The 12592-nt window shown below is 54.5% G+C and overlaps 4 protein-coding genes across 4 annotated transcripts; all 4 read left to right on the plus strand.

The window, feature by feature from the left end:
• Nucleotides 1–514: 514 nt before the first annotated feature.
• QC761_709320 (uncharacterized protein) lies at nucleotides 515–1946 on the plus strand (the record flags this gene model as incomplete). The annotated part of the gene is made up of 2 exons (XM_062882485.1): nucleotides 515–1047; nucleotides 1181–1946. 2 exons carry the CDS (start codon nucleotides 515–517, stop codon nucleotides 1944–1946), a joined length of 1299 nt encoding a protein of 432 aa, XP_062728532.1.
• Nucleotides 1947–2706: 760 nt separating this feature from the next.
• QC761_709330 (uncharacterized protein) lies at nucleotides 2707–4992 on the plus strand. Its single transcript, XM_062882486.1, has 3 exons — nucleotides 2707–3405; nucleotides 3557–3638; nucleotides 3753–4992. The coding sequence occupies exons 1-3, from the start codon at nucleotides 3107–3109 to the stop codon at nucleotides 4440–4442; spliced, it is 1071 nt and encodes a 356-aa protein (XP_062728533.1). The 5' UTR covers nucleotides 2707–3106; the 3' UTR covers nucleotides 4443–4992.
• An 875-nt stretch (nucleotides 4993–5867) lies between these two features.
• QC761_709340 (uncharacterized protein) lies at nucleotides 5868–7966 on the plus strand. The gene is made up of 2 exons (XM_062882487.1): nucleotides 5868–7177; nucleotides 7239–7966. The coding sequence occupies exons 1-2, from the start codon at nucleotides 6660–6662 to the stop codon at nucleotides 7510–7512; spliced, it is 792 nt and encodes a 263-aa protein (XP_062728534.1). The 5' UTR covers nucleotides 5868–6659; the 3' UTR covers nucleotides 7513–7966.
• An 819-nt stretch (nucleotides 7967–8785) lies between these two features.
• On the plus strand, nucleotides 8786–12390 carry QC761_709350 (uncharacterized protein). Its single transcript, XM_062882488.1, has 3 exons — nucleotides 8786–11660; nucleotides 11715–11936; nucleotides 12078–12390. The coding sequence occupies exons 1-2, from the start codon at nucleotides 9087–9089 to the stop codon at nucleotides 11859–11861; spliced, it is 2721 nt and encodes a 906-aa protein (XP_062728535.1). The 5' UTR covers nucleotides 8786–9086; the 3' UTR covers nucleotides 11862–11936; nucleotides 12078–12390.
• The last annotated feature ends 202 nt before the right edge of the window (nucleotides 12391–12592 follow it).

Below are 12592 nucleotides of genomic sequence, written 5' to 3' on the forward strand. Positions count from 1 at the left end.
ACCCACACCCCCCCTGGACCATACCCTAGCACCCTCTCTCTCCTAAGCTGCTACGCCCGAAATTATTATTGCTCCCCGCGCTTGGAATCTCGACGGGCCATCCCAAACACTGGACATAACCACCAACACCTTTTCGTGAACCTCTCCCCTTGCCGCCACCGACACACTTTCACAGCGTCTCACCACACCAGCGCACGCCTTCTGATCAGCACTCTCTATTTTTCTTTTTTTCTTCTCTCTCTCTTTTTTTTTTTTGGTAACTTGTTGTGTTTGGATACAGTAGTAGGTTGCCAGAGCTGTGCAGCCAGTTGGATTACTGCACCGCTTTCGCAATGGCCTCTTCCAAGGTAGCTAGGTCTCTCTCAACACCACCGGCAAGGCGCGGCGTCGGCTCCCACCCAACTGCAGGACTTTTTGAGCAGACAGAAACATGAGAACATGTGCTGACCACAATTTTCCTTCACTTGTTCAGGAAATTCAACAAACCTCTCGACCCCTGAACCACCGACCCTCCATGACCTCGTCGTCGTCCGTCCCAGGGGGCCTCACCCTGAGCCGCCAATCCCACTCCCGAAACCACTCCCACTCCATCATCGGAGCCACCCTCAACGGCACCCACCGCGTTACCCGTCGCAAGAGCATGACAAACACGGGCGCTAATGTTGCAGCCGTAGCTGCTGCCTTTACGGAACCCGGCGACGGGCCCATGCCCCTCCAGATCTCGGCCCGCCGAAACACACTGTCCAAGAATGGCCTCTCCCGGTCCGTGGTAGCTGGCAGCCTGCCGTCTCCGCCAGCAAGCCTGCCCAGTCGCAGATTCCTGGCCGGGACAGGCATGAGCAACTTGCAGGAGAATGCGATCGACGACGAGCTCAATGACGCATCGGGGGATGACGCCGATTCGGCCTTCCAGAAAGCTCGCGTTAGAAGAGCAAGCGACGGACAGCCCCTGGTCAAGGAAGGTGGACGCAAGAGCAATCGCCCAGAGCTTCGCTGCGAGAAGTGCGGGAAGGGATACAAGCATAGCAGCTGCCTGACCAAGCATTTGTTTGTGCCCATTTTCCTTTCCCTACCCTCTCCCACCACGTGGTCCCTGAGTGTGGAACGAGGTATCCCGTGCCGGTCGTGGCTTGTCGACTGTGCTGTTTGAACACTGTTGTTGACTTTGTCTCTGTCCCAGGTGGGAACATACCCCCGAATGGTCCTACACCTCCAAGCTCTTGATTTCGAAGCACCAGCAGGTGCAGCTGCTCGAGGCTGCTTCGGTACTCGTTGCTATGAACAAGGACTCAGCCACCACGCCCCCAGATTCGGCCCGGGACTTCAACAGCGAACAGGGTTCGGCGTCGCCCCCAGCAAGCGGCTTCTCGGATCCCCAGGACCGGAGCTCGGCCGATACCACCCCGCCGCCGCAGCTGGATGCTGTCGGCGCTGCGAACGGGTCGTACAGAAACTTCAGCAAGAGGTTCAGCAACGGCAGTGGGATTTCCCGGTCATATCAGTCTGCGCCTTTTGGAAGTTCAGCTCTTGGCAGCGTTCCAAACGGATCCGGGTTTAGCCACTTCCGGCAGCTGAGCCAGGACCAAAGACCAACATCGTCTGGCAGAAATGCTACCGGTCCGGCCGACAGCGAGCTTGCTGCTGCCCTGCTGGGTTGCAGTTTCAGTAGCCACAACGGGTCTTCGCGGACGGTCCACCTTCCGGCCGACGCACCTCCCGTGCCGCCCCTCCCTACCAAGTTCCTCGAGGAGGCCATGTTGGGCAGCAGCTTCATGAACAGTTACCCCAGCAGGGCTCCAGAGAGTTTCACCCGAGGAGAGCTCCGCCGTGTAGACGTCAAGATGGAGGAAGCCGAGAGCGTCATGGACGAAGACGACGAGGACATGCGCTCCCGCGGACGAAGCGAAGAGGACGACGACGGTGTATTCGGCCGAATGGAGGAATAAGCTCGCGGAGGGCTTGTTCGGTTTTTATTTCGAGCGGGAACGCCTCGCCATGGTCTCGCTCGGGCGGGCTTTTATGATGTGACGAGGGATTCTGTTTTCTTATGTACCTTTATATTGTTGAACTATTGTAAATGAGGTCGCTCCGCCAACGGCCCTTATCACCGAAGAATGGAGAGCGTCGCATCCTGTTCATGTCCCGCGGCATGGACCGGGAAGCCGACCAGCTTCACGAGGTTAAAGTGAGGGCTGTGTGCGAGCGTTGAGCGATTCCTCGAGCGGTTAGCGAGCGACTGTCTTTCAGAGACAAAATAAACGAGTATTTTGCTCTAATCAAACTTGAAATAATAAAGAAATGCACAAAGTTGAAAGAACAAGATGCAATGCAATGGTGAGGAGAATTCCGAACGGTGAAGACTGAAGCTGGGATTGGTCGGACGAGGACCAACAAACAGACTTTCAGGCTGCTACCGACTTGGATGTCCGTGTCAGCGACATAGGTGGTGGGTGGTGTTCAAAGCTTGATGGTAACTGGGCGTGTGTGTGTTGTGTGTGTGTGTATGTGTGTGTTTTGTGAAGGGTAGTATTCTGAGCATCTCTTTTTATTGTATCGGTTGGCTTGTTGAAGGTGGATGGGAGCTTTGGGCAGCAGTCGGTTATTGTTGACAAACAGACGACGACAAGGCGACAAGGAGATGGTAGGTAGGTAGGACTGGGGGGATGGGGGAGAAGAGAAGCGCGGGGTTAGATGCAGCGAGGTGGTGGGGACTGGGAAGGCAAGACGTCACTGTATCCACACGGTTTTGGGGGGGCCCCTGTTCCCACGCGAATGTCGCCGCCGCCGCCGCGGTGAGGACAAGCTTCTTTTCTGCGCTTTTGGTTCCATCTCTGTTTTTTTTTTTTTCAACACGAGAGTTTTGATATCGACAAGCTACCAATCATTGCGCGAGGGATGGATAGGAAGTTTACATAATCTTTTACTTCTTCATTCACAGCCTTTCACCCATTTTGGCGATACGGAGAGGTTAGATCTCACGAGCGCACTCATCGCGCGTCGTCACACACACACACACACACACACACGAGATTTTGGCTACAGCGCCCACCTATCAAACGACAACAGTTTTGTGGATCTGACAGCAGATATTCACCGCGCCGACATCATGCCCCGAATCAAAGAGGCGGCGGCGGACGCCCTTACCGCAGTGGAAAAGGCGTCTGACACGGTTGCCCACCTGGCCACGCGCGCCGAGATCGCTGCGGGGGATGCGGTCGTTGCTGCTCCTGCCACCATCGCCCGGTCGTTGCCCGGGGATACGGCGAGACTTGCCCTGGGGGTGGGGATGAGTTTCGGGGTTGAGGTGGTGGGGAGGTGGGTGGTCAGGTATTTGACCAAGGGGGAGGGGGTTGATGGGATGTTGGAGGATGGGAGGGATGATTTGGTTGTGGTTGGGTGGAGGATGTAAGTCAAGATTTCTGCTGTGTGTTGTTGGATTGAAAGGTGAAGGCTCGGTCAGCTTTGCAAGGCTGAGGCAGGGCTGAGAAAACGATACATCTCAGCTCGGTCAGATATGGGGATGAGACCAAGCTAACATGACCGGTTGGGGGGACAGACTCGTACTAGCACTGGGTTGGCTCAGTGACTTTGACGGTTGGGATTTGGCTTCGCTGGCTTTGCTTTCGCATGGTCCTGCGGTAAGTTTTGTTCCGTTCTCTTCTCCGATTGCCGCAAATGCAAAAAATCCGGGGATTTTCCGTCTTTGGTAGCCAGAGCACAGCCCCAAAAACTGACATGCATATGCTACCTAGACGTTTCTTGTCTCTGTCTTTTACGGCATTCGCTGGTTGACCGCCGGCGCCTATCTCGGTGTGGAGGTCGTATCAACTGCCTTGCCGTTCCTCCTTTTGCGTCATCTCTCCGGTGACGGGGGCAAGGAGAGTGCTGCCACACCGAACAGGGAGATCGTCACCGACAAGTGGATTCAGCTTCTTACTAGCCTTCAGGCGGGATTGGTCTACAGTGTTGTGCTCTTCCTGGCTGGCAGGACGTTCCTGTCGGATGTGTTTGTGCTCCACTTTGAGGGGATTCCTACTGTCAAGCCTGCCGTTGAGCCGGCGGGCATCTTTACGGAAGCGGATGGGGTCGCGACGGGGGTTTTGGGGTTGTTGATGGGGTGGGCTGCTAGGAGGTTCATCTTTGCGCCTGTGGTTACGGCTCCCGAGGGGACGGTCGGGGATGAGGAGAATGAGAGGTTTGATCCTGTGAGTGCGAGCTTGAAGGAGACGGTCAAGTGGAATTTGTGGGGGTGGAGGGACAAGACGAAGATTTCGGTTGTGAGGACGGGCGCGGCTGTGGTTACTACAGTTGTGGGCACGTATTTGGATACGGCATTGGGGATTAGGGGCGTTGATCAGGTTGGGGCGGGGGTCTATGCTGGTGTTTGGGGATTGGCGGTTGTGTTGACGGGGGTGGCGTTGACGTATGTGGGGAGCATCTGAGGCGGTTGGGGGTGGAAGAGGGGGTGTTCGGTGAAGCGGTTATGGGATGACTCTCTCCCGGCCAGGGTTCTACGACATGCGATGGATGACGCAAGGTACCGGGAGCTGGGGTCGTGGTGGTGGGTTCGCAAGCTTAGGCATCGGCAACATGTGGGATGCATCTAGGATGGAATGGATGGGAAGACGGGAGACCACCACTTGCGGCTGCCGGATCTTGCATGGACCGGGCTTCCATATGAGCAGGCATCCATCTTGGTCGCTTAACAAGCGCGGAGGGTGGTGGTAGCAAGGAGGTTTGCGGTTGCGGTGGTGTGGTGGTGGATATGGTAATGGTGGTGGCTTGAAGCAACGGTTTTTTTCCCTTCTCCCTCGTTACAGCTGATGGCAGCAGTATCAACAGCCGCGGCAGGTGTGTGTCGTGCAACCCCAACAAGCGGCGGCTGTTCACCGGGGCGAGTGCTGCGTATGTAGGTATGTAGGATATAATGCGGATAGCTAATAGTATGAAGCGAGTTCGCGGCGCCGGCACATGGCAAGCCGGGATCAGTTACAATGACGACTTTCCAGCCCAAGGCCCGGGGGCCCAGCTGAATAGCTGGTATGACCGGGAAGGGAAACGTAAGGCTTTCTCCGGTGTCGGCAGGGGGCACGGTGGGCGTTTGAGTTCTGGTTGTTGTCATCATTGCTCACCGTTTTTCCATCCCGCTATTGTGTCTCGCGATAATTGCTCCATACGACTGGGGGAACGGACTGGGGATTGGGACGGTGAGTGAGTGTCAGTTTTTTTTTGTTGCTATTGTTCAGCCCCAGGAGCTGCGCCATATTTTTAGCGGACCTTCTCGGCGCCTCATTAGTGTACCGGGACCCGGACGCCGTAGGCGGGGTGTCCACTATACGGAACCGGCTGCTTTTTGAAGCTGAGGCCGCCAAAGGGGGAGGAGGAGGAGAATTGGAACGGACTTTGCCATGCGAAACCAAAAAGTTAGTTTCGGCTTCGGATGGCTTTGAGCATGGCTGCGGCAACCGGCTTTCTTCTTTTGATCTTGCTGAAGCCCTTCAATTTCGGTGCAGAGAAACATGCAATAGAAGCGAGGCGCAGTTTGGATTGTGAGGTGCAGCTGTTGAGTCTGACCAATGGGAGGGGATGTGGTGACTGAAATGGGCAAAGAGAGCCTGTGAGAGCCGCGCTGGAAACCAGATTGAATCCAAATCTGCCCTTTTGCCCTCTGCACAGCGTCTAAGATCACGTTTTCGGGGGGATAGATGGGGGAAAGCTGGGATAAAGTCCTTTCCCTTTTCGAACGTGGTATTGAGGCTTCTCGGGGCTAAGATGGGGGGGGGGGGGAGCACCACCACACCGCAACCGCACCCACACTCTACCTTGGGGGACAAGCTACTTTTTTGATGTTACATATCGGTTTGGGGGGGAGATGGCAGGCTGTGAGACGCGTGATCAGACGCCCTCCCGTTATGTCTGATGGCCTCTTTCTTCCTCTTTGGTTTTTTCTTGGGATGAGCAGGGGATAGCGAGAAAGACGACTCATACCCACATCAGCACAGCTTTCGGGATGGGGCTATTCTTTTCTTCTTCTCCTTCGTCACCACCACCACCACCACCCCTCCCTGGCTGGGGTTAGGTAGGTAGGCAGGCAGGCACTGCTGCTGAGACGGCCCAATCTTTGAGGTAACAAAGTCTTGTTGTCTTGGGCAAAGGTGACATTGGAAGTTTACAGCTCTCCAGGTTGGGAAATCCTAGTCTGGGTTGGAGTACTGACATGCTTTGTCTTGGAAGCACCACTTACATACAACCTTGCCTTGACCTTGAAGCTAAGGTTTAAGCTCTTTTTTTTTTTTTTTTTGTTTTTTTTGTTTCCTGCCCCAGAGGTTGCCGCTTTCTATATATCTTCCCGAGGCTCGCCTCCTCTTCTTGATGGGGATGTGTTTGAACAGACAACACAGCCAATCCCCTTTTGCGGATATTGTTACCTGCCTATTCCAAGCCGCCTCGCTTTAGCGTTACCATCACGGGCAAACAAAGTCATGACGGACTCGCCGGTCAGGTGGTGTTGAAGTTTGGTCATCTCCTGTTTCGGACTACTGGACTAGTTGGGCAACGTACACTCAGCGAAGTCGTTGTTGTGTCATCGTTGGAAATTTTCCCTTTGGCTTGTCGTTGCCTGGTTCTAGTTTGGGCTTGGGGAACAAGGGAAAAAAGATATGAAAGAAGCCACCTCTCCTTCGACAAAGAGTTCTATATCTACCCCATCGTCACCAGCATCTCAAGCAACAATTACACACACATTCTCACCGGCATCCTCTTCAACAGTTACTGCTGCTCCTTCGCCAGCTTTGACATCAACAACTCTTGCTCCTTCACCTTCAACAACAGTCAACATTCCTTCCCCATCTGCAACGGAAGACATTCCAACAACAACAACAACAACAACAACAATGTACGAGTACGAAAGCATCATGACCTTTGACCAGCCCATGATTATGGGCTACGACCCCTCTGGCTCTTCCTCGTCGTACACCACCCCCTCATCTGCTTCTGGAGCCGTGGTCAAGAAGAAGAAGAGCATCAAGTCTGAGACTTCGATTGACCTCCGCGGCCCATTGGAAGTCGATGGCTCAGTCAAGTCAATGGCGAGCATCAAGTTTGACGGGGACTTTGCCGTCAGGGATAGAGTGGAGGCTTATGGGGATGTGGGTGTTCACGGCACACTCAATTGCAGGTTTGTACCCCCCCTTCTCACCCAATTCTCTGTGAAGAACAGAAGACTAACAACAAGCCAGCTCACGAATGAAGTCAATGGGCAATGTGAAAATCAACGGAAACGCCACATTCGGGGACAAGGTCAAGATCTTTGGGAAGCTGAAGATCAACGGGAGTCTGGAAGTCAATGGTGACTTGGAGGTGTGGGGGGCGTTGACGGTGAACGGATATCTGAAGTGCAGGAACTTGACGGTTCATGCCTCCCTCACAACGGTGGATAGCTCGTGGTATGAGGCGGAGAGCGAGACGGTTCATGGGGCGAAGTTGGTGCAGAGGAGTGGTTATGTTGGTTGAGTGGGAGATTGGTTGATATTTCTTTTGTGGTTTCTTTCATGTTTCATGACTCTGTTTGACATTGGTTGGGCTGGGCATATGGGATTTGGGTTGGACACTGTATACCACCGAGACTTTTGGACTGTTTCTTTATGTCTGGCATGTTTCCTGTTTTTTTCCTTTTCAGTCTTTGGCATCTCGACTCTGGGGAAGGGGCATGGTGAGTTATGAATACTGGGTTTTCTTACTGTCATATTTCCTTGTTATCGTGTTTCTGTTACGTCCAGAGTGTTACAGTCTCATATTCGTCGATTAGTTTGGGGATGACATTGGCATCGGTTTCTTGTTCTCAGATACTTCAATTCATTGTTGGCTGTAGCAACAGCATTTAGAGTTGGCCATTGGCATGGCCGTTTAGGTAGCAACATTACAATAGAGCTCGGTACCTGTGTCAACGTTGGCACAGGACTCAACATCATGAACCCCTCAACTCCGGTGCGAATAAGCTGTCCGCGTCATCAACTGGCATCATCATGGACAGGGATACCGTCTAGGTAACAAGATTCAAAACGGTAGTAGTCGACATACAAAACGGAGGAGACGTGTTAAGTCAAAGACCCAATCAAGACCAAGAGAGTCCGCTTTCTGCCTTACTATCACCTCAATATCATGCCATCTCGAGATGTCCTCAATTCTTAGCTGGGTGACATCGCCGTCAGGCATGCCCAGGAGAGTCCACATCGGGACCTAGTAGTAGTTTGTGCTGCTCAAGTGTGCAAACCCGGGGTTTCAAGAACAGCGGAAGGGGAGCTGCTGCCTGCAATGGCCTTGTGTCTGTATCCACAAATGCTTGTCTTGTCTACACATGAGGTATGGAAGTTGCAAAACCCATCGTCAAGACGGCGGTTGCCGCGGATAACATGGGGAAGCGAGGTTTTTGATCTAGGAGAAATTAAGTAAGGCATTTTCTGCAGGCACGGGCAGACCAAGGCAGGCAGGCTGCCGGTGAGTGATTCAGAGATGTGATTTGATCGCCGAGATGCTGCAGACGACGTGAGGTGGAAGCCACCGATCGGTAACGATTTCGAGAGGGAGCCGGTCGAGGGTTGGGACGCTAAAGAGATAAGATCAACAGTTCCTTGTCAGGGTTACAATGCAGGCTGCAGGTCTGCCGGCCGGCCACAGGAAGATCATGTGGGGGTGCGCAGACCCACTTTGTATCTTCTGCTGCGGGCTGCGGTCCAAGCCAAGGAGCGAATGGAGCTTGGACTTTCGCGACGGGAGCACGAGGCGCGTTTGTTCCACAATCACATTCTCAACCGCCGACTTCACTGCAAACGACACCACCGCGACAGCCTCATCCCCCGCCCAACGAGAGCTGGAAACCTTGCTCCACGACGCCCACGAGATAGTTTTTTTTACTGAGGACCACTATACTGCAGCTTAATATTCACTTTTGCTTCGCATTGCACCCACTCATGGCAAGGCCTTTTGCGCCAACATCCAACCACTTGCTCTGACGTCGACGTCAACACCGGAAACATCGTGAAGAAACAAACATAAAAAACAAGAGGACGAATTGGAACAACCAAAAAATGGCTGCTCCAGAGGCCATTCAACCCGTTGTCGACGAGGCCATCTCTCCGCGACAGGATGCGCCACCGTCCATCGAGCAGGCTATGCACGAGTCCATCAAGTCCATCGAAAATATCACGCCGCTCAATCCCCTCGACCTCCGAGCCGACCCCGATGCCCAGGCCACCGTTAGTGACTTCCTCGACTTTACCGAGTACCTCCCGGCCGATATGATGCGTTCTTTGACCCTGATTGGCCAACTCGACCAGGCCTACATCGATTCCTCGAACAACATCGACGACCTCACAACACAATGGGGCCAGCTCCCCAGCCTCCCGGCTGGTGCTAAGAGCAAGAATACACCGGTGGAGCTGCGCAGCCTCGTGTCGGAAAACCTACACCATGCCCTCAACTCTCGCGTCTATTCCCATGCCGAAGCGCAACGGATGGCCGAGAATGTGAACCGTCATCTCAACCGTGCCAAGATCATTCTCGCAAAATTGCAGGCTATGCAGGATAACTACCAAGAGTTGGAGGAGCAACAAAAGAGCCCAGTGGCCAACAGGTCGCCTCAGATGTCGAGAGGGCCAAAGATTACACTGAAAATAGACGGACAGAAAGTGCGCAGGCCGAGAGTGCCTAGGATCACAGTTCCTGGCGAGGTGTTGGCGCCATACGATATCAACTTTGACGCATACACCACGGGATCGGAGAGCAGTTCGGAGGAAGAGGATGACGCAGTATCTTCCAGCCGGGTGACTCCGGCTCCGCGCATCAAGGTCGTGAAAGGATCAACAAGGCCGCCCAAGTCGAGTGTTCCAAGGGCGCCAAGACCCAGGACATCTGTCCCCCCTCCCAATGTGCCCGGTGGGCTATCCACCAGTGCTGTCATGGCACAGCTCGTCCCTCCACCCGAAAACGCAGTCCCAGGAAGCGCCGATGCTCCATGGTGTCAGCTCACTGCGTTTGAACTGGCAAGACTTCGTAAGAGAATGAAGAAGAACGCGGCTTGGACTCCAAGTGATACCATGGTTGCGCGAGAGCTAGCCGCGCTCGGACGAGGCGTCGATGCCTTCAAAGCTGCGAAGAAAAAGGCAGAGGACGAGGGGAGGGTGTTTGAGGGGGCGATGCCGGTGCCGACGATCGACCCTCACACCGGCGAGAAGAGGATGCCGCTCGGGGCTTTGACTGTGGATGCTTTGGCGTCGGATGACAAGAATATCACAAACCGTGGCATGAAACTGAACGAGGCTAAGAAACTCAAGAGGGAGCAACTGGCCAAGCTGGCAGCGGACGAAGCCGAACAGTCGGCTGCCATGTTCCGGGAACAGGCACGGATGATTATGGGGGGCGTGCCTCAACCAGCTGCTGTCGCGGATGCCAAAGCAATCAAGAGCAAGGCTCCGAAGAAGCGGAAACGAGATTCGATGCCGGGAACTGAGGCCGAAGGTGCTGAGGAACAGGAGACCGCGGCGGATGGCAGTCAACAGGCTCAGAGGCCACAGTTTAAGAGAACCAAGACGGAGACGCCTGTACCGCCGCCAGTAATAACCTCTGGGAATTCTTTGGGCCCGCCTCAGGAAACGCCGGTCCAGCTTCCCCAGAGGACAAATGCGGTCTTGCACTCTACGACGCCTATACCTTTACCAAACCTTTCTCAGGACCAGTCAATAACGGCCAAGCCGGCATCAGTAATATCAGCTACCTCACCCGCCGGTAGCACCGCCGGGCCTTCGAGCGTCCCGACATTGGCACCCATCAAACTGCCGACTACCGAGACTCCTATACCACCGCCAGTGATTTCACCGCAGAAGTCAGTGACGCCCATCCTGCCTCCTGTGAGAGAGACCCGCCAAAAGCAGGCCACTCGGTCGCAAGATCAGCAACAACAGTCACAACCACAGCAGCTTCCACCAGGGGCCGTGTCAGGAGTCGCAAGCAAGGCCACGTCAAGGACAGCAAGCCCCGAGCTGGTTGCACCAAAGCCAGATCCCGACGCTGCTCCTGCCCCTGCCCCTGCCCCTGCCCAACCAGCATCAACAGTCGTAACCCGCCGCCCAGCTTCGAGAGGAAAAGCGTCAAGCCAAGAGCCAGCACTACCTCACCACCCCCCATCTCTGGCAGCAGACCGTCCCCGCCGGACTAGCACCGCCCGAAACACCCCTGCCCCTCCAGATGTAGCCGCTGCCCTATCTTCTCACGCAACCGTGACGACTTCTGCCACTGCTGCTAGCACCACCGCCGCCACTGCTCCCACCGCTGCCGGCAACTCCACCACCAGACCGGCCAGCAAACGAGCCGGCAAGCGCCCTGCTCCCGGCGTCATCAGCCGGACCAATAGCGGCGGTAACAGCGCCGTGGGTACGCGCAAGGCGGCGCCGAGGAAGAAGCAGAGCGCTGCTGCCGGGTCAAGAACTGCTGGTGGCGGTAACAAGAAGGAGAAAGAGGTGGCGGCGACGCCGGTGGAAACACACGGCGGGACGGCAGAGGTGGAGGTGGATGACGAGGGGAATGTGATTGATCCGGAGGAGCCGAGATATTGTCTGTGTAATCGGGTCAGCTTTGGGACGATGATTCAGTGTGATAACGTTGATGTAAGTAACCCTGGAAGTGACGGGCGGGAGAAGGAAATGCTAATGGGGAAACAGCAATGCAAACAGGAGTGGTTTCACTTGGAGTGTGTCGGGTTGGAGGACATTCCGGCGAGGACGACGAAGTGGTATTGTCCGGACTGCAGGAAGGCGTTGAAGATTGGGGAGAGGGGGGAGGTTAGTGCCAGGGGGGTGAGGGCGTAGGTTTGGGGTGGTTTTTTGAGTTTCTTTCTTGGGGGATAAATAGGGGGTATGCCTGTTTGAGGGTGTGTTAATGCGGTGAGGTTGGGTTAGTTTGTTAGGTTAGTTGTTTGGTATGGGTGAGTGAGTAAGCGAGCTGTGCAATGAGAACAAGACAGTCGTCCGATTCTTTCTCTCATAAGTGAGGTGAATGTTGCTAATGACTCTTGGCTATCAAAGCAGAATCCAGATGCTCGTATCGCCATTGCTCGTTCTGGAAAATTGAGGTATAAGGTCAGGTCGCTTTGTTATGGAACTTTGTCTGGAATAAAGGATTCAGTGATAAACAACAAGAACCTGTTTTCAAAAGCAGTGCTGTTATAAATGGCGGAGCGACCTCCCAGGCAGATGAACCAACTCCTCGCTTGTCTGACCATCGTGGACGTGAAAGTGGGCTTGACCTTGTTGTCTTTATATTGGGTCATCGATCGATGATGAGTGAAGAAAAAGCAAAAGCTCACCAGCCCTGGGTGGGCGGGCTACGAAAACCCAGTTGAGAAAGGTTTCACTTTGGGGGGAGGGGGGGAGGTATTTCAACAGCAGCTCCGACATCCTTACCATTTGTCCTGACCACAAGTATGACGCCCTGGTAAGGATACTGGAGCTGCTGTTGGAAGGTGGGTGGGGAGAGTGGTGTATAAACTCTGGTAGGGGTTGCTCCTCCCTTCTGTTGTTCTGGCTTCTGTTGTTCTGGG

Source organism: Podospora bellae-mahoneyi, chromosome 7, assembly GCF_035222275.1.
Source record: "Podospora bellae-mahoneyi strain CBS 112042 chromosome 7, whole genome shotgun sequence".
Lineage (NCBI taxonomy): Eukaryota > Fungi > Ascomycota > Sordariomycetes > Sordariales > Podosporaceae > Podospora > Podospora bellae-mahoneyi.

Coding starts and splice junctions, on each gene's coding strand:
- QC761_709330 (XM_062882486.1), top strand. CDS start 3,107: ATGCCCCGAATCAAAGAGGCGGCGGCGGACGCCCTTACCGCAGTGGAA. Junction 3,406..3,556: donor GTTGTGGTTGGGTGGAGGAT/GTAAGTCAAGAT, acceptor TTGGGGGGACAG/ACTCGTACTAGCACTGGGTT. Junction 3,639..3,752: donor TGCTTTCGCATGGTCCTGCG/GTAAGTTTTGTT, acceptor TATGCTACCTAG/ACGTTTCTTGTCTCTGTCTT.
- QC761_709350 (XM_062882488.1), top strand. CDS start 9,087: ATGGCTGCTCCAGAGGCCATTCAACCCGTTGTCGACGAGGCCATCTCT. Junction 11,661..11,714: donor TTCAGTGTGATAACGTTGAT/GTAAGTAACCCT, acceptor ATGGGGAAACAG/CAATGCAAACAGGAGTGGTT.
- QC761_709340 (XM_062882487.1), top strand. CDS start 6,660: ATGAAAGAAGCCACCTCTCCTTCGACAAAGAGTTCTATATCTACCCCA. Junction 7,178..7,238: donor CACGGCACACTCAATTGCAG/GTTTGTACCCCC, acceptor ACAACAAGCCAG/CTCACGAATGAAGTCAATGG.